This window comes from Cottoperca gobio, chromosome 20 (assembly GCF_900634415.1).
Source record: "Cottoperca gobio chromosome 20, fCotGob3.1, whole genome shotgun sequence".
NCBI classification, from domain to species: Eukaryota; Metazoa; Chordata; class Actinopteri; order Perciformes; family Bovichtidae; genus Cottoperca; species Cottoperca gobio.
Genome location: NC_041374.1, coordinates 13489619 through 13516936, shown reverse-complemented (window position 1 = coordinate 13516936; position 27318 = coordinate 13489619). Strand labels below are relative to the sequence as shown.

The 27318-nt window shown below is 37.1% G+C and overlaps 5 protein-coding genes across 12 annotated transcripts; 4 read left to right on the top strand and 1 right to left on the bottom strand.

Annotated features, from left to right (window-relative positions):
* Positions 1–144: 144 nt before the first annotated feature.
* rgs9bp (regulator of G protein signaling 9 binding protein) lies at positions 145–2965 on the top strand. Its single transcript, XM_029458256.1, has 3 exons — positions 145–240; positions 1851–2157; positions 2589–2965. The coding sequence occupies exons 1-3, from the start codon at positions 145–147 to the stop codon at positions 2963–2965; spliced, it is 780 nt and encodes a 259-aa protein (XP_029314116.1).
* Positions 2966–4115: 1150 nt separating this feature from the next.
* Positions 4116–8229, top strand: mcur1 (mitochondrial calcium uniporter regulator 1). Of its 2 annotated transcripts, XM_029457572.1 has the most exons (10): positions 4116–4285; positions 4369–4556; positions 5425–5538; positions 5647–5750; positions 6158–6259; positions 6469–6510; positions 6629–6700; positions 6875–6928; positions 7275–7389; positions 7703–8229. In XM_029457572.1, the coding sequence occupies exons 2-10, from the start codon at positions 4406–4408 to the stop codon at positions 7756–7758; spliced, it is 810 nt and encodes a 269-aa protein (XP_029313432.1). In that variant the 5' UTR covers positions 4116–4285; positions 4369–4405; the 3' UTR covers positions 7759–8229. The 2 variants fall into 2 exon arrangements, with proteins under 2 accessions (XP_029313432.1, XP_029313431.1); XM_029457571.1 differs by having other exon boundaries at positions 4116–4556.
* Positions 8230–8420: 191 nt separating this feature from the next.
* On the top strand, positions 8421–12228 carry dph2 (diphthamide biosynthesis 2). 2 transcript variants are annotated; one of them, XM_029457569.1, is made up of 7 exons: positions 8421–8577; positions 8993–9167; positions 9359–9471; positions 9872–10092; positions 10428–11117; positions 11589–11768; positions 11989–12228. In XM_029457569.1, the coding sequence occupies exons 2-7, from the start codon at positions 9018–9020 to the stop codon at positions 12105–12107; spliced, it is 1473 nt and encodes a 490-aa protein (XP_029313429.1). In that variant the 5' UTR covers positions 8421–8577; positions 8993–9017; the 3' UTR covers positions 12108–12228. The 2 variants fall into 2 exon arrangements, with proteins under 2 accessions (XP_029313429.1, XP_029313430.1); XM_029457570.1 differs by having other exon boundaries at positions 8570–8692.
* ncf2 (neutrophil cytosolic factor 2) lies at positions 11817–17973 on the bottom strand. 6 transcript variants are annotated; one of them, XM_029457568.1, is made up of 16 exons: positions 17661–17973; positions 17348–17430; positions 17078–17186; positions 15824–15958; positions 15406–15513; positions 15158–15217; positions 14976–15019; positions 14429–14570; positions 14219–14284; positions 13899–13953; positions 13692–13735; positions 13442–13590; positions 13238–13349; positions 12691–12808; positions 12481–12595; positions 11817–12322 (listed from the first exon to the last, which is right to left on the bottom strand). In XM_029457568.1, the coding sequence occupies exons 1-15, from the start codon at positions 17832–17834 to the stop codon at positions 12504–12506; spliced, it is 1491 nt and encodes a 496-aa protein (XP_029313428.1). In that variant the 5' UTR covers positions 17835–17973; the 3' UTR covers positions 11817–12322; positions 12481–12503. The 6 variants fall into 6 exon arrangements, with proteins under 6 accessions (XP_029313428.1, XP_029313427.1, XP_029313423.1 ...); XM_029457567.1 differs by having other exon boundaries at positions 12485–12595; XM_029457563.1 differs by having other exon boundaries at positions 11817–12330; positions 12463–12595; positions 17661–17972.
* A 395-nt stretch (positions 17974–18368) lies between these two features.
* garem (GRB2 associated, regulator of MAPK1) lies at positions 18369–26496 on the top strand. The gene is made up of 6 exons (XM_029458031.1): positions 18369–18728; positions 19854–19994; positions 20243–20373; positions 20645–21847; positions 22498–22652; positions 23085–26496. The coding sequence occupies exons 1-6, from the start codon at positions 18608–18610 to the stop codon at positions 23950–23952; spliced, it is 2619 nt and encodes an 872-aa protein (XP_029313891.1). The 5' UTR covers positions 18369–18607; the 3' UTR covers positions 23953–26496.
* The last annotated feature ends 822 nt before the right edge of the window (positions 26497–27318 follow it).

Sequence of the window (27318 nt, the reverse complement as noted above, 5' to 3'; positions counted from 1 at the left end):
AGGAGTCTGTCTGGATCCTCAGCCGTTGAATGAAGCATCTTCCAGGGGAAGAAGAGGAGCAGGGGCAGCCGGGGAAGTAAAGGGCAGCTCGGCCAAAATCTTGCCTGCTGTGGCAGAGTCTGAGACTCTGGACAAGTCATCCTGATGCCACTTGTAAATAACAAAGTAGGCAATGATTGCACAGTTAGCGCAGACAAGGCTTTGGTTGATGAAAAGGCTCTGGTGGATTCTTTGATAAAGGTAAGCTGCTCCAAGTTTTAACCGTTTTAATTTATGCTACAACTGTTAAGGACATAAAGAATGTTGAGGGTAAAATGTATTGTTACATTTATTATAATAGTTTCAGTCTGTTGCTGATTTTACAATTGGATAAGCAGATGCAGGTTGCCATTTAATATATTTCTGAAAATGTATTTGTAAATGTCAGAAAACGCCTATGAGGTTGATGGAAGAATTTTCACAAGTCTTCCACTGTACGTAATAAGCAAATATTTGCAAATTGTTTACAAAATTGCAGTTAAATATAAAAGAATTATAAAATGTCCATCAGCCATTATTCCATCTTCACTATGGTCTTTTTTTAAACTTGTGTAACACAGACTAAAAAAAAAGTATACAGGACAGTAGACTAGATATCTAAGCATCTTTTTTTCCCCTGTGGCTGAAAAAGCACTCTCACTGTAAAGAATGTGTTGGTCCACTGAATCATGGTGACTGTTCCAGTGTCTGTGTTGGATAATGCCATGGCCATGCCTGGCATTTTGTCTATTATTGACATGAATGTTGTAGTTTTAACTATAACTTACTGTAATTTATTTGCTGTTGACAGCATGTAGATAGGTTATGATAATTTTTGGGGTTTTTTGCACAGTAAGAAAACAAATGTGGTGCTGTACAATCACATTTTGCTCCATCCTGAATATGTGCTTGATTTGCAGTTGATATATTTCTAGTGCTAAGAGCTTTCTCTTATAGAAAGGGCTCCGAGTGAGCAATTGAGACAATATGAGCAAATGCACTGTATAGGTATGAAGAATAGTTTAAAAATACTGTATGGAAAATAATAAATTCCAATTAATACAATACCCAAATCAAAAATATAATATAGCATACTTTATAGCTATCACTGTGTTCCCTCCTCTCATCTGTCCCAGCTCTGAGGGGGCAAGGTTGTTTTGGCTTATCTAGAAATAGATCAATGATAATCAGATTAATTGTAATATTTTTAATTGAAACCACTCCTGCTAATCCAACAGGGTTAATCTAATGCCTATTAATAAAGCACTGTTGCCATATAATTTGGATCATTAAAGCGGAACTGTCCCATTTTACACATTTACCAGTTATTTTCACAGGTAGAGAAAAGATGATAAATAGATATTTATAAAATATTTCTTATCAATCCTAACATGTTTTTCTTTCATGAAGGACTTCTTGTCTGATTTGTCTTAACATCGGTTGAAGGACATATTTAAAATTTACGATAGTAATGTATTCACTAGAGGACAGTTCTTAACAGGGCTGATGTGTACGATACATATTTATAAGTGATTAGTGGTCTACTGTATACTCAAGCAGGTGATATGCTCAGCAGGGGCGTGCATACTGATACCAAAATCAGACATTATTCAGGCCTGAGTTGTTGAAGTTTAGCAGCCCCAAGGCTACCTGGACATAATCACTTCTCTGATATATCAAACAAGGACATTGAAACACATACACTCCAAGCAACTATAGAGCTGTGTTGGTTGGCAGCACACAACTTTAAATTCCCTTAATTTTCCCCAATGCTTGCATATATCAATTAGCACAATTCAATCTTTGTTGTATATATATTTTTCTCCATACAGGTGGTGGCATGTTATCGGCACTTGGCCTCATGTGTTGGTGGGTGCACAGACAGCTTGCAGCTGCGGGATGAGTTGCGACAAACACGAGAAAAGGCCCAGATGTTGGCCGTGGTCATCCGTGATCATCTGACCTCGCATCTCCGAAACAAAAGACTGCCTGAGGTCCAGCGGAAAGAGATGGAGATCCACTGGGTGGCCTTCTCCTCCAGCCTAGAGCTCCTCCATGTTGACATGTGCAAAGTTTTCTACATAGGTGACATCTTCTCTTCAGCCAACACTGATACCCTGGTGAAAACTGGCATACAAGGTAAATTCACAGTGGTTATAATGTGATGTTCAGTTTTGGTTGAAACTGTTTTAGAGAGGCGTTGATTCAACTGTATTTTCATTCAACTGTCATTTTGTCTGATGTAGTTTATGGTGCTGTTGAAGTGTATCGCTCTCTATTATAAAGAGAGGTGTGTCTGTTCTATAGCCTACCCTCATTGATATGAATAATATAAAACAATAGAAGCACCTGTCAGTATTATGCTGTACAATTCAGCAGCACCACAAACATAGAGTTGAAGCAACACGTCTCTAAGACAGTTTCAACAAAACCTGAACATTATAACCTTCAAGGATGCAGGATTTATTGCAGGACTGTTCCATAAGACTGCATTCTTTTGTGACAACATTAGAACCAGTTAAATCTTACTTGACTGGATACATTTTTATTTTTTTATTTTGGTAACACAGGTGGAGGCAGTGAGGTAGCAGCCCGGGCGCTGAGCTTACCAGACCTGAACCAAGCTCAGAGCCCAACCCTCCCTGCTGGGCTTGAGAGCCAGGAGCGCACCACCATGGAGCAGGAAATCAGCCAAATTGACCACATGATCGATGACATGGAGATGAAAGTCAACGTGATGCGCTGGATGGTGGAGCCCCATGGGCCACAGTATGCAGAGCCGCTCAGCAGCACCGACAGCGCCTCCCTGGCTCTGCTCTCAGTTGATGAGGAGCAGCCTGGACACCAGCCTCTATGCCAGCGCAGTCAAATCTTTGTGCTCTTATTGCTGTTTGCTGTTGTTTTGGTGGCAGCCACTTTATCCATCTGTATTGTCTTTTTCTCATGAGCAAAACCTTAATACACTCATCTTGTTTGTTTTTTTCTGTAAGACCTCAGCAACGCTCAGTAACAATGACAACAATAACTCATGCAAGAACAGCTGTTTTTCTTTAGATACTCGTTCCAAACAGGTTACGGTACATTTTGTAATAGCAGGTAAACTAGTGCATAAGATCATTTGTCTAAAAATACACTGAAATAAATAAGGATGCAGACCTGTTTGCTATTTATTGCAGTGAATCCAAAGATGCCATACTATCTTTGTTGAACAATTAAAAAACATGGTTGCCAGTTAATAATTATTACTGTAAAGGAATGGTGGTTGATTTTACTTACCCAATTGTATAGAGATAGAGCTCATGTTTTCCTTTGTTCTATACAGTACATTCTCCTTTCCTAAAAGACACTTGTCACGTTTTATTCCTTGTTGCCATTGAGAACACATAGGTGCTAATGCTTTGTAGATGATATACTGTAATAACCAGAATATTCACTTACAATGACTGAAGCTTTTTTTTTTATTCATGTAACTTATTGTGTATAAAATATGTGCTGTAGAGAACAATGTATAGTTATGCATTATAAAAGTATCAGATTTGATATCGCACTCGGTTATTTTACATTCATTTTTATTGAGCACCAAATCTTTATGCAAAGCAACAAGAAATGTACAGAATTCAAATGGCATTAAACTACTCATTCTACTATTGTTTTTTGTTTTGTTTTAATTTTGAAACAGGTAAATACAAATATAATCTAAAAATGTATGTAAGTTTTATATGGTTTGTGAGATACTGTATAACTGTGGGTCAAAACTGATCATACCTTGTGAAGAAACTTATTATGGTGAGATGAAAAAATAAAATCCTTTTGTAATGTTGTGGAAATCCAATATAAAAGAAAGAAGGAGATACAAAACAATTCATCAAATGCAATTAGACATTAAAGACCATGTATTATATTAATATGCAAATAGTATGTAATGTAGGCCGAAGTTATGATTGAAACTACAGTTAAAAGGCAAAAAAGAGAAATTTACATTTAATTACATTATTAAATGGTTCCGTTTTCATTTTGGGAAAACTTTGATGTGTCCCAAACAATGATTTAAGTAGCATTTGTGACAAGAGAGCTTTATTTTGAAATGCGTGCCGGGAAGTGTGGATGTTTAACTTCCTCTGCCTCTCGATATATGTGATGGTAGGGCGGCAATAACTAGGTGAAAGTTGCATTAAAGCCACGGTAAAGAGGCAGTTGGTGATATGCTCGGGATTTTCCCAGGCTGAAGTACAGCCCTGCTGCTGGCGGAATACAAGCGTTGACAATGGTGCTTAAACAGTGCCATTCACGACTAAAACTTGGTGTTAACCACCCAGAAAAGTGGTATGACCTTTCTTTTATTCACGACAGAGTTTCCTGTGTTGTGACAGCGACCATTTCCTCAAACATGTCTAGTTTGACATCTGTCAACACATCACCGTGTGTCCGGTGTATCGTCGCTCCACCGTTTAGGAACTTTGAGAAGCCGCTATGGAGGGGGGCACGAGCTGGACGGAAGACTATGCACCTGTCTGCAGTGACACAGATGTCTACAAGAGGTAGGATAACTAAGTGGGTTGTTATGGTTTGTTAATCAGAAGTGTACATATGGCACCTCGCTGTAAACTTCAAATTGCGGTAGCCCTACGTTAAACCTGCTCACGAGCTACAACAGCCCCAGTCTTTGTTTGAATGCAGCAATGCGTTACATTAGTGACACAAATTAAAGCTACTTCTTCTTCTTCTACTTCTTTTCTGTTTAGACAAGAAGACATGAGGTGTCCTTTTAGAACCCAAACCGCGACACTTTTTAATCTATGCTCCTCAGACAATGTCAAAGATTGTAAAATAAATCGTTACTGTCCACATGGGATTGGTGATGACTTGCTGATGACTTGCTTTTTTGAGTGTCAAAATAAAAGTCCTCTTCAGGTTCGTTTGGTCAAGCTTCAATTAAGGACTTTCTTGCACTGCTCATTTCGATTAAATAAATGCATCAATTGTTGAACTGTTGAATTCACCAACTACAACCTTATACAGTAACAACTCATTGTTGCACATGAAGCCAGACCCTGATGCTAAATCTACAATGTTATCAATAGAAACATTTACCCACACCCCACACTGTATTTACATAATATGCCACATGGCCTCCCATTTTTCCTGTGTCATCATCACAGAGCGTTATTGTTGTTTTTATATAAATGTTTCATCAGTTATCCTACCGGTAACCATCTATGAAGTGGTTATAGGGTTGACACATTTGAATTTAGTATACAAAAAAACCTAAAAAAACCCATTATTTGTCATGTCATTGCTGATGGAATAAGTAGAGAATGTGCCCTTCACATATGTCTACTATTTTGGTGTTCAGGTAATGCTTAATTTCTTAGATAATCACTTTTACCATCTTATCTTTGATTTCAGATCTGAGTACTTCCATCAAATCCTTCCAGGATTTGAAAACGGATTTACCAAAGTCTGAAGGTGGGAAGCTGCTTTTTGATACCCATGCAGTGGTCCAACTCTTTGAGAGAAATGGTTTGAATTCTTTTCTTACTTCAAAAAATGTCATTGTCACAGTATTACTCTGCTTTGATTACAACAAGCTTTTGATTTTTCCTATTAATAAACATTTTCTGTGAATAGGCTTTACGACTGAGCAAGCTGAGGTGATGGTTAAAGTAATGGTGAGGATGACAAACTCCAATATGGATGTCATTTATGGTGCCATGGTAACCAAAGTGCAGCAGGTGAGACTGAGGTTTGTGTTTTGTACATTTACTTTAAATACAGAAGTAAGCATTATGTCAGCCCTTGTTTTTCTTCTCTGTGTAACACTCAAAGGCTGTGCCTCTTGTCCTGTAAAGGTCACCGACCCAAGATCATTGTGTTTGTCTTCCACAGAACATTTATTAAATGAAAATACATAGTTTAGAAGTCAAACATTTGCTTGGTCATTTCAAAGTGCAATATAATGGAAACACCTGCATACAGATTCTGTATTGCCTTCATTGATTCAATCAATTTACTACTAATCGATTTACTTTTAATGCCTTTTTGTTAGTAGGGATGCACAATGATATCGGCACGTCATCGGTATCTGCAGATAAAGGCTTGAAAATTAAGATTTAACTTTTGGGTTGTGGGATTTTGGCAGGAAATCATGTTACAGCGTGTGATGTCTCAGATAGCATCTGTAAAGAAGGACATGATAATCCTTGAGAAGAGTGAGTTCTCTACTTTACTGGCAGAAAGTGAGGTGAGTGTGTTTTTATTATCAGACTTCAGATGTTTCCTAAAAGTAATTGTTGAATTGCATCTGTGCCCCTTGGTTGTTCTGGTGACCTCTGTGTCCCTGAATTCACATCTATGCAATTATGTTCTCTGTAAGCATTTCCTCATGCTTCTGTCTGTTATGTTTTTGGTTAATATGACTTATAATTTTCAGTATTTTAATATTTCTCGCAGAAACTCAAGAACCAGTTATTGCACTTCAAGATCCAACTGGCTGTAAGTGGTCATTCTGATTTAATTTATGTCCAAGTTTTATGATGGAAGTATTCATTTAGAATTATTATCTTTTTTGTTTAAAGATGTTTTTGTTTTATGTTTTGTTCCCACCTTGCAGGATGCCATGAATAAAGTGCGCTCGGACACTGTTATGGACATGAATTTGGAGAAAAGTCGTGCAAAAGAATTGGTAAGTGTTTTTAGAATATTAAATAAGTGTTTGAAGATGCGTCAAGTGCACTTCTAATTTTGTCTTTTTTCATCTTGACTTGTACATAAAGTTAATAATACATGACTTTATTGTCGCCAGGTCTTAATTCTCACTCCTCGTATTTCTCTTCTAAACATTATTTATCATTTTCAGAAAGTAGAGCATGATAAGATGCTTCTAGAAACGCGCACTGAGATCATGGAAATGGTTTGTATATGTTCAGTACACCTACAGTACATGTTGCATATCTTATCACAGCAAATCTTTAGGTCATGGTAATCTTCATATTGTAGGTTAGACCCAGTAGATGGTGTCAGGTACAGCTATGACTAGTGTTCTTGTAGATGAATGTTATAGCCTAAACTGTTGTGCAAAATGCATAAAAAGTAAAACTAGAAGCACAAAAGTACCATTAGTAAAGTTCTAATAATGACTGTCACTGATTGCTTTAACTCAAAGTAATTTGGCCTATCCTTTGTTCATAAAAGCTGTTGGGTCTTTTGTGGGACTTATCCTTCATGCCTGTGTCTAAATGCCTTTTTTTTTTTTACAGACTGCAGAGCAAGATCGTCATTTAACTCAGACCCACATGAAAATAGACACTGAAGTGGCTGGTTTGAAGACCATGTTAGAGTCTCATAAACTGGATACTATAAAATACCTTGCAGGTAGGACATTGTGCATTGTTGTTATGTAGAATCAGCAAACATAGCCTTGAGATCTTGGGCTCTCAAATAATTACTTTTTTTATGGCAACTGTTCAGTGTTTATTGTAGTGGGGAAGACACTTTTTTTCAATTGTTAATATGGGTACAACTGGTGCAATTTAAACATTGAAGCGTTTTTAATTTATTTAAAAGTGATAAAACTGAATTTTCAACTGTTGAAAAGTGGTTATTAATCTATATATCTATCACACTGATTTACTGGTCCAAGTAGACTAATAATTTACCTAATGCTTTATTTTTTTTATCTTTTAAGGTTCAGTGTTCACCTGTCTCACTGTGGTCTTGGGTTTCTATCGTATTTGGATGTAAGCAGGATCATGAATATGATTTTTATATAACATCTGGTGATGCTTGACCTTCAAGATATCCTGTGAATCTGACAACAACTCAGAGAAAAAGTTTCTTTCATGTTGGAAAAACTATCATATAATCATTCAATCAATGCAATCTTTTCTTAGAAGTAGGAGTTATAGTCAACAGATCACTAGTCGAAGTTTTTTAAATGATGAAATTAGAACTAATAAATTATCTATACTGTTTGACCTCTTATTCACATAATCTTATTTGAAACTGAAGGAACATTTTTTTAAATGTTATGTATTTATTTTGAATATGTATATCGAGCTATATATATTGAAGAGAAGCTCAGAGGAAGGAGGGGTCGGTATTTAACTTGTATCTAACTTGTATCTAACTTGTATCTGCTTTGTGGTTTCAAACATGATTGATTAACTTATGTTATTTCAATTAAATGAATTGTCAATAAATGTAAAAATTGTGCAACAAAGTCTTTCTTTCTATTGAATATTATGTGTAGGGATATATTTGATGGCACTGTTGTTAGAAACTGGTCATAGTCAAAGAGATTAGCTGGCAATGTCATTATGCTTGTCATAAGTTTTACGTCAACACATGTTGATTTACTGTCTTCTATGTGTTTTAAAATAAATTGATAATCCTGGCGTAAAGTAACGCCATTGTCAGTGTACTGTGGCTTTTATTTTGAAAAAGGTTTGAACCGGAAGTGCTTGGGATATAGCCGCTGTAGTGTACTCTACTGCTGCCAACACGTGTGTAGCTGTCAAATAAGTGTTTATTCGTCAGCAACTACCCACATAACATTGAATTGTAAGTTTACATGTTGTTGTCGTAAATGTAATTTGTATGATGGTTTGTAATTACTCATATTCTACAAAAAGACCAGCAAGCGGCTAAGCTAGCAGACGAAACCAAAGTAGCGGAGGTAATGTAACGTTAATTGTACATTAAACACGATATGTTTAGTTGTATTGAAAATACCATAACGTCCACTTATTGTTGGGAGGTGGATGGTTACATTGCTGCTTCATTCAGCCATTCCTAAAGTTACCAATATTGCCAGTGGTCTGAGTGGGTTAAGTAAATGTACTGGACTTTATCAATCAGACGTATTTTTCGGTGGCATAACAAACCATTAAGAATATCAGAAAGGTTAGTTCTATTTGTAATAGCTTGGTAGCTTTGTGACCAACAGATGAAATATGGTTTTATTGCATTTTTGCAGGCACTGTTGCGTTTCCTATGCAGCAATGGCTGACGCATTTAGCAGCAGCTCGGAAAACGTAATTCTGCGTGTGGTAGATGTTGCAGTGAAGAAAGATAACCCTGTGGAGAACCTTGAAGAGTTGTATCAGATTAAGAAGACTTGCGACTTCATCAGTGAGCATCAATTTGAAAAGGTGAGTGCATATGTTTTACTTTTAGTCATGTAAATATTAAAGGTGATTTGTATATAAAAGACAACGAACATCTTGTTAAAAGGCTGTTTGTTACGCTGTTCAGTGATGCAACCAAAAGTAAAATCATATGCAGGACCGCCAGATGCACGTCTGAGGAGTGTACTTTTGTCTAAAATGGTTAATATTCACAGGTTGCTCTGCAGTTTCCCGATGAGCTGCTGGTGGATTCCGTTGCAATAGCATCGGAGATAGAGAGACAGAGTAATGCCAAGCTCTTCATTCTGGGAGATACATCCTATGGCAGGTAACACACCAGGTTTAACCGAGAAAAGTCTTACTTTGTTTAATAATCCACACATGATCTTTTGCATCTGAAAAAGACACAGTCACTTTAAGCTATACATGTGTTAATATCCAATTTTTTATCCATCACACGGATACTATTTATAATGTTTTGTATCAAATAAATGAGGATACTAAGCTTTTGGCAGTTTAATTCATTTTTATTTTATGCATCTATTTATAACCAGCTACTTACTAATATACTTTATAAAGTGGCTTGTCGAACTTCAAAAATACCAGCTTTTGCTGCTCTACTGTGAGTTTCAAGTTGAGGTTGAAGCCCATACTTTTTATTTACTCGAGGTTATTACAACACAATATTCAAGGTAAATACCTTAAGGTGTTGTTTTCATTTTGTGCAGTTGCTGTGTGGATGAGGTAGCTGCAGAACATGTTGGAGCCGACTGCATTGTGCACTATGGCAGCGCTTGCCTCAGCCCGTCCAAAAGGCTGCCATTGATGTACATCTTTGAGAGAAGACCGGTGGATCTTGAGAAGTGCACGTCTGCCTTCAGAGAACTCTACCCTGACACACACAGTCACATCGCCATCCTCTACGACGTCAACTATGTTCATGCTATAAGTAAGCTATTCTACAAAGCCCTTCTGCATGCTCTTTTATCTGATATATGCAATTGCATTATGTAGATATTCATGTTTATTTCAACAGTCATCTTTCAAATCATTGATATTCATAAAAATAGGACAGCTTTAAGATGAAGCTATTTTACTTCATTTGACTACTTAGTTAATACAACAAAGAAATAAACAGCATCTGTAGTCCACACATACCAACTCCAGTGTCTAACAAGTCAAACTAAATAAAGTGTTAATATCTTGCCTATTTTCACATTAGCTTAATTGCTGTGTGTTAATGATTTCCTCTGTGACTGAATACACATTTCTTTTGTTTTTCAGATGATCTTCTGACACTCCTTTTGCCAGAGTATCCAAACCTTGTCATCTCAGAACTTATTGTCGAAGGGGAGCAGTGTTACAGTCACGGCCGGATTAAAAGACAACATGATGATGCCTGTCTGTCGGAGCGAGACAACAACCAGCTTATTTATCAGTTTGGAAGGCAGTTCTCCTTGAAAAGTGGTTTAAGCATCATGGATTACAGTATGTTCTATATAGGCCAAGAGGGAGCAACTCTGAGAAACTTCATGATGACTTGGAATCGCTGCTCATTTTGCTCTTTTGACCCCATAACACAGACGGGGAGGACAGAGTCCGTAAGTATCAACCGTGCACTGATGAAGCGATTTTACGCTATAGAAAGGGCCAAAGATGCCAATGTGGTTGGCATCCTAGTTGGCACTCTCGGGGTGGCCGACTACCTCAACATCATTGAGCAGTTGAAGGAGACCATCCGAGGAGCTGGCAAGAAGAGCTATATGTTTGCCATGGGGAAACTGAACGTGCCCAAACTAGCAAACTTTCTTGAAATTGACATTTTTGTGTTAATTGCGTGTCCTGAGAACTCACTGCTGGACTCAAGTGAGTTCTTTAAACCTGTAGTAACACCATTTGAGATGGAGTTGGCCTGCAACAAGAAGAGGGAGTGGTCAGAGGAATACGTCACAGACTTTCGACATCTCCTGCCAGGTTAGATTGGGATTTAATCATATCAGAGATTTCTAAATCAACTCCTCAATTTTTATTTTAAGAGACTATATAAAAACTATAAAAGGGGATCTCCATAGTATTATAAAGATTCACATCATACTGGGTAAATACTATATATGTATGTATCATGCAAAGTTTGCCTATATTAAAATTCAGCCTTTAATGCAGGCTTTATTAAAAAAAAAATAGAGATGGCTAGGATTAACTTTTGAATTACATTTCTTTGAATTCTCTTCAAATCAAAGAAAATAGAAAAAAATATTAAAGTGAAAAATAAGAATCAACCCCCCGCTCCACTGCCATAATGTGCATAATATAGATACAGTTCTATATCATCTTTTTTTAAATGTCAAGCCTACTTTTGTTTAATCACCAGTAGCCTAATGAAGGCTATAGAAGTATTTTGCTTCCATCTAATTTATAATTTTTTTTTCCTCAAACTTGCACCAGGTGGACAGAATCATGTGCCTTTGGCTGATCAGCAGGAGGGCGATGAGACTGACGTGTCTCTAATCACAGGAACTCTGCGAAGTCAGAATCTGTTGAGCAGCGAGCCCGCAGTGTCCTCATTCGGCTCTTCCGTGGTCCTCAGGAACCAGACGCTCACTGTAGCCAACACTAACTCAGCTGGTATGAGACACAAATTCTGCTGGATTTACACACACACACACACACACCTTAATTTCCATACACCCATAAGTTTATTGTAGAATTCTGACCACATACAATAATTGTTACATCTTGTGCAAACAACAACCAAAATATTTCCCATTTCATGAGTCACAGTGTTGCACAAACATACTTATGAATGTTATGTATTACACTAAACATTTGCGCTTTCTTTTTTCAGCATCTTTTCTGGCAGAACGAAGCTGGCGCGGCTTAGAGCCAAATTTGGGAGAGACACCTGTGGTGAAGGCTGTAGAGGGCAGGAGAGGCATAGCCATTGCCTATGAAGAGGAAGGATGATTTACCAGTAACCCACGAGGTCTTATTGAATCATGCCTGCATACATTCAATGTATATTGCTTGTAATTACTGAGAGCTGTAAGAAACAATTTATGTTTTCATAAAATATCAGATACCACTAGTTTTTTTTTTTTTATTATCCCATTACTTACTGAATCACATAAATCATTTTGGTCCCGACAACTTAACTGTTACTGGCTTTTGTATCTTTGAGAGAGAGAGAGAGAGAGAGATATATATATATATATATATATATATATATATATATATATATATATATATATATATATATATATATATATATATATATATATATATATATATATATATATATATATATATATATATATATATATATATATATATATATATATATATATATATATATATTTTAAATTACTGGCCATTGACAGGTACTTCTTCCACAAAGGATGCAGGAAATATACCAGTATTCCCATTACTTTGCCCTTCCAACCAATCCTGGTTAACTAAAGAAAAAGAAGAAAGTTATGAATTAAAATGATATTTCTTGGACAAATCAGTTTTTCTAATCATATTAGATCTAAAAGAATTGGAGTCTCACCTCTAGAGATTAATGTGATTGTATCTCCTTGATGAAAATTCAGATCCTCTGGATTTGATGACTCGTAGGAATGAAGTGCCACCAAGGGAATCTCGCTCTGTGGATTTCCATCAGTTTGCTAAAAAAACAAAATGCATACAAATAATTCTTCACAATTTTGTAATGACTCGAGTGATATTGGTTTGCGCTGGCTGTATTGTCTATTGTATAACTTTTATGTAGTGAATACAGAAAGTTAATACACTCATATTCCAAAACGGAGTTCTAGCATGGAGCATAAAGTACTCCTATAATGTATCAATATATACAAACTAAAATTCCAGCAAAGTTCTACCTTACATTTGTTATGAGTTTCAATGTTGCTTTCCCACCCTGACAAAGATTACATTCTTAGGAAACTCTTAAATACCATTTATCAGGAAGATCCTAAAAGTGCTAAGTAGGTTCCATTCATACATTTTTGTATCATCCCAAAAACAAATGCAGTCTCAACCATAATAACTTTTGTGAGGCCAGCATGAACTGCAGAAGATCCCCACCTACTTACCTCTTCGGCGTTACACCACAAGGTGATGCGTACACCACTGGCACGACTCCACACACTTTCCATTTCTGTGCTGTCGTTGATTACACTTTGTTCAGTTGCCTCAGAGGTTAAACTAAATAGGACAAAATGATTGAATTTTTTACTCTTATCAGTAACACAATACATCAGTTAAACTGAAAGATGTACTTCATATGTGCACCTTACCTCAAAGTGAACGCAGTAGAAGAGAGCTTCAGTTTGTTGCTGATTTTCTCAATCAGTATTTCATATGGAGACGCAGGTGGTACTGAGACAGCAAAGGTGTATGTGAACCGAACTTTGACAATAAGAGAATTGTCGGTAGGCTGCTCATCCTGGCATTAATGAAAGGAAACATTAATAATCACACATGAAAAATCATATCATTGATATCATATTCATGGGCAAGACAAATCAGGGCTTTGACCCAGCATACCTTTCCTTCTGTGTCTTCACTGCTGTTAGCGCTGAGAGTCAGACCTTAAATACAGACAATGGGGGAAATGTTTGGTTATACGGGTCAAATTGTATTTGCAGAAATACTTTCTCTTGTGTTACAGTATTTGTTATGACCAATGGATTGAGTTGGTCATGACAATGTAGTGATTATAGTTTGCTTAATCTGTATGTCAGATAAGTCTACCTGATTTTCTTTCAGGTCTGGTTGGTGGTTCTCTACTTGGAGGTTGAGGTCTTGCCTGTCCACCAGCCAGTCCAAATACAGAAAAATAAATTAAAAAAAAGATATAATTACGTACTATAAAACTTAAACAATTGCCACATTTTAAGTGCAATTTTAGTAACCTGCAGAGTATGCTTAGAATTAAAGACTAATTGTTAGGTTTTTAATAACAAACTCTTTTTTCTTTCGAGACTTTTGTCTCGTAGCAAAGACTACATCACTTCTAAAAATAATGCGAAGCAATCTTCAAAACAAGAAATAATACTCCTATACTTCCATACCTCATTTTTTTTAGAAGCCAAGGACATCTCCAAACGTTCCAGGTAATTGTAAGGAACAAGTCCCCTCTATAATTGACATGATAATGATGAATACTCTCAATTAACATCTTAATGTGACATGAGTAATGGTTTCTATGCATATTTCATAAAAGAAACTACTGGAGGTCTTGAGAGATGCACACTTGCAGATTCTGTACACAGTGACCTTACTCTTTCATTAAAGATCACAGATGCCCAGTTGTCGGCTGCCTTCTGCAGTACAAACACAATATTGCCTGGTACTACAGCCAGCTCATCACTGGTCTCAGGAACAAACTCAAACAGGACAGTGTGAGGTTCTCCTTCTAAAGCCCTGCAAAGACAGGAGACATTCACATGGCATCAGGAGACCTGCTGGCACACTAGTCTTCATTATTTATTACATTACATTTCTATCTTGCTCTTCTGCTGTTTACATCTACATAGCGATTCATCTTTGTCCTCTAATGAAAACATAACAATTTATAGATTTGCTTATTTTCTATTCCAATTCTACATTAAGAGATTGTTTTTCTATTTTACACATCCTCCATGTTTATAGTGGAAAATCTATCACAAAATATCTTACCAAGTATCAGTCATTTGCAATAATGTTTGCCAGCAACAAGGCAGAATTAGAACAACTGCTTACACTACACTACCGGCACTAACTACTAACTAAATAAAATGTGTATTTCGAGTGAATCAAATTTCTACCACTTCAAAGTAACTGTTGTACCTCAGAACCTCAGGCTCTTTTGGACTAGTTGGACCATCTTTAACCTGTCAGATGTAAAAATAAAAAAAGACACAAAGCATCCATCAGTTTCAAATGTGACTGACACGGTGCAGCACTTAAGTTGATTTCTATGTGAATCAGAATGGTTTGTTTTTATTGCCAAAGAAGTGCCCATGTTTCACCTGTGGCTGTAATGGGGCAAATCCAGAGAAAGCATCCTGAGGAACGACCGAGGAAACCACCTGAAGATGGCAGGGGAAATGTAGGTTATGCATGACAAATAATTATAGTGTTAAGTGATTTGACATTTTAGTGAATTAGAGGACCTGTATACTCAGGTTAAGTTTATTGGAATTAATATCACACTAATGAATAATGTGGTACTAACTTTTAACGAATGCAAAAGGTATGTCATCAGATAAAGTATTACCGTTGCTTTGCCAAGGTAGTCCTTCTTCTCCAGCTCTGCAACATAGTGCTTATTTGGTTTGAATAGCACTTTTGATGGAAACTCGACTAGTTTGAAAAGTTTCTGTTTCTGTTGGTGAAATTGTATTACAATGGATAATATCCTGTTTGTCAAGTAGTTCTGACATGAAAGAAAATTCTAATTAAATCGCTAATACCGTTGCTTAAAAAAATGTATGTAAAAGTTTTTATTTAATTTAAGACACTCACAAAATACATATCAAGCTGAATACATATCATTCTTTGTCATGAATATGATCGCATTTGAAATATATTGAATAACTGAACAAAGTATGATATTGGTAGTCCAAATCCCAAAATTTGGTCCGATTATGTTTGGTTTTCTTAAATAATGGTGACATTGCAGTATGTTAACTGACCAGGGCTGAATCCAGAGCTTTGTCGATGATATTGAGCTTGGCATCTGTCTTGTAGTTCAGAGCCTTCACAAGGTTTTCATGGGCTTTTTCCCAGTTACCCAGCTGAGCCTCAGCCAGAGCCATATTGATAAGAACCTGTGGCAGTAAACATTGTCATTGTATTAAAAGCTTGCCACTATTGTAATCCCTCAGGCATATTAAATCCACCAGTCATTAAAGAGTTTAAATGTGTCAAACTGTACTATGGGAGAATGGCTAACATCAACACATTCAAATATAATATAATATAATACAATATAATAAAACAGCCAAACTATTTTTTAAACCATTGGTTTTTAACATCAAATTAGTCATTAAGGCAGATTAGAAAATGGATGTACTCAATGTCTCTGTTTCTCTATATTTCATCAACTGAGGGTTATCAAGGTCTATCTGCACTTTGAAGAGTTTTGAGAAAAACGCATTTGAAAATTCAACAGTTCATAACGTGGACACTGTAAAACCAATTCCAACCAATTTTGACAGATCACATGCTACACACTAGGTAGGGAAATTAAGACTATTTGGACCATCCAATTCAGTGCGCATTATGGGTAGAAACAAAACTAATTTTGCAGATAGACCTTTGTGGTTCCGAAATTGTTGGAAAACCAGAGTCCCAAGTCTATCTGAGTCTATTTCCCCACCCGAAATTTTTTAATTTAATCCTCAACTGTATTTTATGCAATTTAGCTTAATTTTAAGCTCTAAAAATGTTTACACAAGTTCCAAGTGGCAGGAAACTTAAAAGTGAAAATTATATTTGCTAATAAATCAGAATTTTTAAGACTTTATTAAACTACTAATGATCTTAACTTGAACTACTATCTACTAGATTACATACATATAAAACAGTTGGCAGCAAAACATTTTGAATAAGTTATTCCTGTACTTAAAATGATCACGTGATTCATTTCCCGCCCTGCTATTGGTTGTCAGCAGATAGACCTTTGTGATACTACAATTATGCTTGAACATGTGGAGATAGACCTTTGTAGATCTCACTGACTCAGATATATACAAAATTTGCATAAATTAGTGATGCAGATAGATCCTGTTAACTTTAAAGCCGTTTGAGACATAGACCTCAAATTTGTCCAATTTGTCAGATAGACCTTGTTAACCATCAGTTGACGATTTGTGTAAATGACATAAGGAGGCTTTACAAGAACATTTATGATTATTACAAATGATTGGAGGCTTTCAAATACTTACCTCACATGCATACAATTTGTATCTGAGACCAAGTGCTTTGTAATCTATCAGCTGGTTGCCTCTTAGTGCTTTGAAGGCATGCTGGAAATCACCTAAACTCTCCTCGTACCTTTGAATATATATAATCCAGTTCATTATTTTTTGCATGTAATAAACCACAACAATTGAAAAAAGAAGAGTAGTGAATATGAATCAAATTACATGATAATGAAAGCATACTGAGTTTTTAAATGACAATGTTATGAAAAATTTATGTAATGTGTTTCTTGCCTCTGTTTTCTGTAAAACGTCATCCCTCTTTGAAAGAAGGCAACAGCCAAATGCTCATCCTTGCGAATGCTGCAATCAAATGCCTGAGAAACATTAGACAACACTGTAACTTCCTCTAGAAGAAAGGAGAAATGGTAAACCCTACTTCTTCTTTTCTCAGTCACAATGACTTGTGCTTTCAGACTGCAAAATATCATAGCATTTCATTTAGCTTTATCATCTACATCCCCAAACTAGATTTAACTTTTTGATGAGTATTTTTTACAAAATACAAAACGTAGATATTTGTGTGTAATGTTTTGGCTTGCCTTACCTTTTCAGCATCATCCAGGTCTTTGTTAAGAAGATGGAGACAGCCAATGTCAAAACTAATTTTGGAGTTTGGATCTTGGATAGCCAGGAAAATCCTGAGTGCCTCTGACAAATCCTGTCTGTCGGCACAAGTTACAGCCTCGTCCCACTGGCGCAGTGTGTCCACAAAAGACATAGTAGCTGGTTAGGAGTACACTGAGCTATAAACCAAATTAGGGAAGTTCGTCTGATTTGTACCAGCTAGATCAGGAAGTGTGATGACAGTGTCATTGTTGGTACATTTATAGCTGCATCACCACCAGGTTTGAAAGCCCAATGTTTATTTGAATTTGTATTTACAAGCCTTACATCTGGAGCACCAGTTGGAGTTTTATTTTGGATTAGGTTGTATTTTTTTCTTCTTCTTGTCTTTTAGTTATCAGCATCAGTAACACATTTAGCAGTACAAAATTACAACTTCCGGTAAATACTTAAAAAAATAAATTGCTTGTAAACAGCCATTTGCAAATACCATCACTCTAGCTCACAATGTTTACTATATATTCTCTTATATTACTTATATTCTAAAGCAATGTAACAATTACAATGAGAAAGTATGACTCACGTGTTGTGTTATTCACTCTCTTGTGTACCTCAATGTAAATAATGCTTTTATTTTAAAAGAAACAAAAATGTATTTCCGTTATTCAGTTATTCTAGACCAGTTGCCCTGATGCAGCCGTCGCGAGCTAAACAAACATGTCTCCTCTACATTATGAGACAACGGACCTTAATGATACTTAGGCAAATGAAAAGGGAAATATGCGACGATCAATAAGAAACGTGCCAAACATAAAACTGTCGATGGAGAGTTTATATATTATTCAGTTAGTTAGCTTAGTGTAGCATTTTGTGATCGTGTTTACAACTGCTAGTTAGCTCTCCAGTTGGCTAATATAAGCTAGCAAAATGGACCTTGGAACAATGTTGTACAATAATTTAAAAGATGTTACATGGAGCACGACGTCCTTACCATTAGATCAACTTGTCAGTGCTTATAGGTTGCCTCAAATTGCCAAACTGGATAACGGTTAGTAACTTGCTGTCACTTGAACGTTTTCTTTTGCTAGCTGCTGAATTGCTAGTTAGCAGCTAAAGTAAACTAACCTTAACTGTTTGTAAGACAACTTTTTGCGGTTGATTTTGTCAGCGTATCGTATTAATTCTCAGCAAAAGTGTCTAGTTAACATGAAGTTGCCATTTTCTAATGATGAAAGTTGTGTCACTATCTTTAAGCGATTGTATCTGTCGTGCAGATCTCAACAAATAATAAAGTTTGTCAGTGTTTTTTAAAATATATGTACTGTAACCTCTGCCGCGCTGTAGCCATGTAACTTTAAAGGCAGTAATGCAGCATAAAACAACCACTGTCATCATAACAGCAATAGTATTTAATGTAAGGGACAACGTATTACGACCTCAGGAGACTGTTAACTGCAACACAATGACTACTTGAAAATGTGGGCATAGGATATACTGTAAAGGCAGTGTGATGCCATTTTTAGAAGAAAAAAAAACAAGGTCATTTACAAGTGACAATTGTAGCAGGACGAGTCAACGTTATTGTTCAATCAAGAACATGTTTTATCTTTGGCCTTTTTCTGGGTACAATGAAAGACTCATTTAAGCAAAAACAATACATGCTACAATAAAGTTACATGAAGGTGAACGTAGAACAAAAATACAGATGACTGTATGATTGGGTCAGGGAATTTACCTCCACAACATCTGTTTTGCGTGACAGTTGCATAATAACATAAGCGTGTCTATTATTATGAAATCATAAACAATTATTTGTTCTTTAACTTCCTGCAAAATTGGGGTGGTGTATTGTGCTTTTAAATGGCAGCGCTTGTCTTTTAGAGAGGTATATTAAGGCATATAATTTTACATTTTGCAAGTGTTATGAGGCACATGGTGTTTTATGGGTTACATGACAGTTGTTGATGTAATATAAGATAAGCCTTTATTGATACGCAGAAGACATAACTGTTTTTCTAACCAATTTTGATCAATTACATCAGAAGTTATTCTGACCGTTTATTAATTTAAGTGTACATTTGATACTTCTTATCTATTGTACCTTGCAGTATTACAATATGTCCTGGATTGTGAGGGATAATATCAGTTCTGCTTGTTGTTTTCCTACCTGCAGGCCAGTTGGTTGAAGGACTCAGAGACAAAGACTACCTCTTGATTCATTCCTGCCGTCAGTGGACGACTATTACTGCTCACAGTCTGGAAGAGGGACACTATGTCATTGGACCCAAAATAGAGATCCCAGTGCACTATGAAGGTGAGCTGCATCTGCAAGGTTGCTCAATGCTTTTCGATTAGTTAGACATTGTCTTTTGATGATGTATCTTTCTAGATATCAAAACCAATAAAGTCCAACAACACAGGGTTCAAATCGGAGGGCTCCTCGAATGATGATTAAAATCAAATACATAAGACATTTTGAGAGGAGCATCAGTGTTGAGAAATAGTAGGAACAATGTCGTTTTATCCCAAACCTTTCTTTTTCTCTGTCTTTTCCTACTTTAGGTCAGTTTAAGCTACTGGAGCAGGACAGAGATGTCAAGGAGCCTGTGCAGTACTTCAACAGCGTGGAGGAGGTGGCCAAAGCATTCCCTGAAAGGGTATACGTCATGGAAGAAATCACTTTCAATGTTAAGGTACATCTTATCTGTTGAAGGGATTATTATGATTGGTTCGGAATTCGTTAGTGTTAATTTAAATTATCCCGTTAAGACTCTTAAAACAGGCATTTATAAGTAATTTAGGTTTATTTCCTTGTATCCGGTCCTTGTATAAATCAGTGGCAGTATCTATAAAGAAAGCAATTGTTAATGCGCTAACATAATGTTTTTACTCTAAAGTGAAAAAAAGGTGGAAATGCTTCCCTTCATTTTGTCAGTACTTAGGCCAGATGTCATCTTTTCACAGATGGCTTCAGGCGAATGCAATGAAGATACTGAAGTTTACAACATAACACTAAGCACCGGTGATGAACTGACGTTAATGGGCCAGGCTGAGATCCTATATGCCAAGAGCTCCAAAGAAAAATCAAGATTCAACACAATTTTTAAGAAGATTGGGAAGCTCAATTCCATCAGTAAGATCGGTCGAAGCAAGATGCCATGCTTGATCTGCATGAACCATCGCACCAATGAGAGCATCAGCCTGCCTTTCCAGTGCAAAGGCAGGTTCAGCACCTGCAGTCCACTGGAGCTTCAGATGCAGGACGGCGAGCACATCATCAGGAACATTGTGGAGAAAACCCGTCTCCCTGTCAATGTCACAGTACCCAACAGTCCACCCCGCAACCATTATGACATCCATCTCATCCGTGAGGGTCATCGCTACAAATTGGTCAACATTCAGACCAAGACGGTGGTTGTGTGCTGCATCTTGCGAAGCAACAAAATTATCCCCATCCATTTTCCCTTTCATATGACCATGCCTAGATGTATTATTCCAGAAGAACTGCTGCAAGGAGAACTGTGGCTAGAGACTATGGTACATCGCTGGTTCTCCTTCTGCCAGGATCAGTTTGACATAGACGACTATTCTCGTGCCGTCCGGGATGTGCGGACAGACTGGAACGACGATGGTAAGAGCCCTAAGAAAAGCAGCGGGAATGGAAGTTGCAGTGGAAGCAGCGGAGGCAGCAACAGCTCCAACGGTTGTACAAACCACATGCAGATTCCCAGCTCTTTAACTTACGCTCGGGATGAACTCACCCAGTCCTTCCACCGACTATCTGTGTGTGTGTACGGCAGCAACCTGCACGGTAACAGTGAGGTTAATTTGCAGGGCTGTATGACGTTGTGTGGAGATTGGGCTCTTCTGCCCTCAGATAGTATCCCTTCAGACTCAGGAGAAAATGAACACTTTTTCCCCGAACTGATGGAGAGCTCAAACCAACCAACATCCCTCAACAAGTCAGACGTTCCCTATGAGGAGCTGTGGTTGGATCAGTTGAGAGGTCAGATCCCAAAACCTTCTGTCAGTGAGGGAATTCGAAGCACCAACAATGGCTGTGGCACAACAACAGCCCTGTCATACCCAGTCACTTGTCCTCTTGGTGCAACACCCAGTGCCGATGCAGCTCTTACTCCTCCACCGGTTCCACCCAAGTCTGAAGCTGTGAGTATAATCTCTTATGCTTAAAGTTGTAATCCTTAAAATTTGGTCACACCCGTGGTTACTGTGGTAACAGCCAGTGCAGTTTTATACTACAGCAAACGGCAGCTTGTTTGTCAGAAAGCAACAGGGACAACTGGTGTATTAGATTACAGTGCAACCAAACAAACAGTCATTCAATAATAATTGCAACCGTGATTCTGATTCAATGTTAATCAATCGCTTCATCTAACAGTTCACTGTGGCTGTTCCTGCCTGGTTTGTAAAAACAATCCCCTGAGAAAAAAACAAAGCCGGAAATGACTGTTGCCTTGTTCTGTAGAGGCATTATTTATGAAAGAAACGGTAAATAGCTATAAACGTGATAAGATTGCTCTGGATTTCATGCATACATCATTTTCCTTTAAATGCCTTGTTCTAAGGTAGGCAATCTGAATCCAGCGCGGGAAGGGTGGACTCTGCCACTCCCAATAAAATGATTACAGAGAGATTAACTGAATGTAAATACTTAAATGGCTATTGCAGATAAAATAAAGACCATAACTAGACCAAAGAAATCTTAAGGAATATTACTTAAAGAAAGTCTAACGCCTTCAGTTTGACAGAATATGTTGATTTTGTCAATTTCAAAGTAATTTAATTTCCTTGTTTAGGTGAAGGAAGAATGCCGACTTTTGAATGCCCCACCAATTCCTCCACGAAGTTTGAAACAAATGCCATCGATGCCCATCCCGTCGAAGCCTCGGCAGCAAGAGACTCGGTCTCCAAGTCCGACCCTCTCCTATTATTCTTCTGGTCTTCACAACATGTAAGAATTGGCACCATTTCATAGCACACATCTGACAACAATTACACTCGATTCAAATTAGAAAGACTTTGTGACTTGACTTTGACAAAAGTTACATTTTATAAATTCAGACGATTCACTTTTAAATTTGGAGTTTTAAAGGCTAATTCATGCTGACATTTCATAGTTCTAGAGCACCATGTTGCCATTTTAATTTTTTCCTCTTGTGTTCAACTTGCCCATGAAAGCCACCTAGATCTTTAGATTTGTTTTTAGATATATTTAGCTGTGTCCATTGAAGTTTCTCCTTAACCCACATACTTTTCTTTACCCGTACTCTATAACAGAAGGAATACATGCGTTTGTTTGAAATGTTAAATGTTTAAATCTTATGATGACGTCTACATGACGTTTGCTCTTACACCACAAATTAACTTTATGTGTTTTCATCAGTATCGGAGCATCTGAGCAGGAGGCGGCCGACCCACAAGAACAGAGCCATGTGTGCTACCCCTGTAATTGGGTTAAATCCAACAGCACTGAGCCAAATGTTACGTGGCCCAGTAGTAGCCTGCCATCAGATGGGATGTCTTCCAGATTGTCTTGGCCAAATAACTTCAGTGGAGGAGAATCGCACTGCATGGAGGAATTTCTACCATTTAGCTGTCGGAGTTACTACAGTTACCCCAGGAAAAGATCCCTGAGCACCCAAAAAAGCTGCACAGCCAGCCTTCTGGACTTTGATGGAGAGTACGCACACAGCAGTAAGGTCAGGACGCACAGCAGGTCGCAGAAAGCTGCTCTGCATCAGTTCTGCACCAAATCTTCAAGTTACAGTTCAGAAATGTACAGAGACAAGCCAATAGAAGAATCTGACGCAAAGCAGAGCCTCTCTTGCCCCATCTTGCCACCCAGAACACCGAAATCAAATGCCATTAAGAAGTGCACAGATTCACTGTCGGGATCAGTCTGTGACAGTGAGCAGGAGACTTCAAATTGCTCACTACCTCAACATGAGCAGGGCGCAAAAGAGACATCTGTCCTCTCTAACTCATTAACTGCTAACTGTGCATCCCTTTCTCCCGCTGCACAGTGGCAGCCCCCGTCCAGCCTGGCCGGTCTCTCTATCGAGGAGGTGTCCAAATCTCTAAGGTTTATTGGCCTGCCAGATGACATTGTTTCTCTTTTTGTGTCCGAGAAGATAGATGGGAGTTTACTCCTGCAGCTCACTGAGGAGATTTTGTCAGAGGACTTCAAGCTAAGCAAACTGCAGGTAAAGAAACTCATGCAGTTCATAAATGGGTGGAGACCCAAGATATAGCTAACAGTATGTAACACTAATTCCTGTTATAAAGCAGGGAACATCATGCCTTCAGTGTATATGCTATGCACACCAAGCCACAAAGAGGTTTTGTTGTTGTATAATATGAATTCATTTCCTTGTTACTATATTGTGGGGAAGTTGGGTAATATTAGCCCACTTAAAGTCTGTGACTGCTATTTACTAACTGAATGGAATCCTTTGGCACTTTCATGAAGACATTTTCATGTCAGCTACACACTGATGTGACGCGATGAGAATATTGTTTTATTCTTTCCTTAAAGGGGAATATCACAACACTATTCCCAGGATTTTTAAAAGAGCACAAAAAACAGGATATACTATTACCATGTTAAAAAAACCCAATGTGAAAGTAATTTTTATTTAATAGTGGATACACAAGTGGAAATTTGGCTGCATTTGGTAACTAAAAAAAAAAGGCTTGCTTGATCCCAAGCTTGCAATTATGTAGTTATGCACTTAGTCCTGCACCGTTTTCACGAGGTCAGCGATGTAATGGAGAATGTTCAATCATTTCTAAACTAAACAGTCAATTCACTTCTGTTGAATGAAGTCAAGAGATGCCTTCTGCTAACAAGTATTAAGATACAGTTTACTTGTTTTCTTTTAAAAAGAAATGTACACTTTTGAGCACTTAAGCCGTAAGTTTAGTGGTATCATACTGAAGTACAGCTTCTTATAAAATGAACTGGTAAAACGGGACGGGACGACTTAAATCTTAAAGTGTTGCCTGCATTTAAACCAACTGAGCGTTGTTGGCCATCGCAAATCACATCTGCATTCTTGGTGTGATATTCTACTTTAAGGAACTAGAGTGAGCCAACTGAAATGATTATCATGGTCTCTCATGTGCAACACGATGTCAGATTTGCCAACTCTTCCTTATGCAAAGTCTTATTTCTATTTGATGCCTTTTTATTCTAAAGTTATTATTATATAGCTCCTTGCTTTAACCGTAGACATCTCTGCTAAAAGATAACTTTGAGGTTATCTGTAGCAGAAAAAAACCGGACTGAGGTCTAACAATATTATGTCCTTACTCTAAAACTAACATGGAAATAACCGACGATAGATAAAGGACCATGACGTTCTACATAAAATACAAATTATGCATCATGCACTTTGGTAGATTTCAGCTTAATTAATTGCAGTTAAGATTTTAAATATAAACATATAAAAGAAGAGTGTATGTAGAGTAAATGCGATACGTGCTTTTTCAAAAACTAAAATGGTACTTATCTGTTCTCATTGTATGTGTCGTAAGTGTCCTCTAATGCTAGTAAACGATAGATTTTCTGCGCCTTAACCCAGAGACCTTAAAATATATAATATTTCGCTTTGGCTTAACATTTTCATTTGGTCAGTCTCTTGTCTTGAGAATATAGTGCTAACATAAACGCCTCAACATGAACATGAGAGAATGATGTTAAGGGTGTATTTCCTTGTGGCCTGAGAGGCATGGGAGGAAAAATAGAAAATGATCTGCTAAAAAGAAATATTGGTTTCTATTTTATTTTATATATATATATCCTTGATTCAGAGTTGATTTATTTATGCAGTATTTAACATGCAAAATATGCAGAAGAGGTATTGTCAGACTGTTGGTATGGCTGATAAATGAAGGTGCCTCAGCAACAACACAGTTCTGATCTGTTGGCCAACAGCTGGTGTTTTTTTCCCCCCTGACACTTTTTGCAGTGGGTTGTTACATATTTTACTTGATATTTTTATTTTTTATGTAGTGCAAATGTGATTTTTATAAAAGAAACTGATTACTAATATTGAAATTATTTTTATTGAGAAAAAAGCTTATGTTCAAATTTCAGTTTTTTTTTATTCTGTACAACATAGGTTCTACTTTATAAATCCATTAATTAAAATAAAACTTGGCCACGAGGATAAACACATCCCCTGCAAGCCTCCGTCACTACAAAAAAAACAATGTTAATAAGCCATGTGTTCAGGTCATTTTCCAGATTTCCATGTAGCTTTGTCACAGTGATCACTTTCTATGTGCCCCTTGGCATTATTATTATTATTATATGGTAATTAATGTCCTATGCAATAGCTATGGCAATCCAAACAGACCATGAGAAGGAACAACTAAGCAAGGGATGAAAATCGTCAATTGTACTTAAATAATTCTGAGTAAACTGTGAACACACGACAACAACTGACCCAGCCCCATTAATACACTATCATCACAGTCAACACTAAAGAGTATTTCATCGTGATGTCTGTCCCCTCTGCACCGAGGCCCACATGAACCATTACCATCTCTGTGCAAAGACACTGGTTTTGATCACATTTGGAATAGTAGGTCAACTTTACTGAAATCTTGAGTTATGGAAAGTTATCTTTCAATTCAACTGTTGTCTCTATTTCTGATTGTATTATATATTAAAAATCGATTAACTGATGTGCTTTTTCTTCAGTCAAGTAGTAGCGCTGTTTGTATAATATGTAATGTAAATGTATGTAATGTTTGAATAATATTAGAATCATAAACTATAGAAAAAACAGCTCATAATTGACATGTCATTGCAGGAATACATACAGATGAAGATTGTAGGAAGACTAACAGGATGATCTAAAATCAGGATCAGTATCGTCTTGGCAGTCAGACAGTCCAATTGTGTTACTCGGTTTTTGAGTTGATTATCAGTTATCAGCTACTCTTTTGACGATTGATAAATTATTTAAGCCATCAAAAAAATGACAATGCTGCTTTTGTCTTAACATTATGGGTTGTAATGTGATAGATTAGTGGATTTAATACTGTTAAAGATATTACAAAACCAGTTGACAAATTGCAGAAATTCCTCAGCAAAGCTTTTCTGAGTTTTAGTAACGTATTGCAGATCCGAGCTGAAGCGTTTCAAAACCAGTGAGCGCTTCATCAGTTCTGCTTTGGCAGGCGTTGCACCGCTGTTTCCTGGCATACATCAAGCAGGGTAACGTCTCACAGTTCATAGATAACACCAGTTCTGCTTTTAATGGCTCAACTCTCACAACTGGTTTATATTTGAAGCCTTAAAAAGCATTTGTTTCAGTTGACCTAAAGGGATAGCATATTTTTTTTAAAGTCATACTTGAAGATCATAAAGTATTATCCTAACCTTTAACACTTTAATTACGGTTTTATTAAATGCAACATATTTATGAGGCTCATACCTACATGAACCATACAAACATTTGAGCTTTTCCATGCTGGTCATTTCAGTTTCTACTGTTATTATAGGCGGTAACTTTCTTTCTCTTCGTATTGACATTTCATGACATCCATTTGTCCTTGGAAGATCAACTTCCCTTTTTGATGTTTTACTTTATATTTCTTAAATGTAC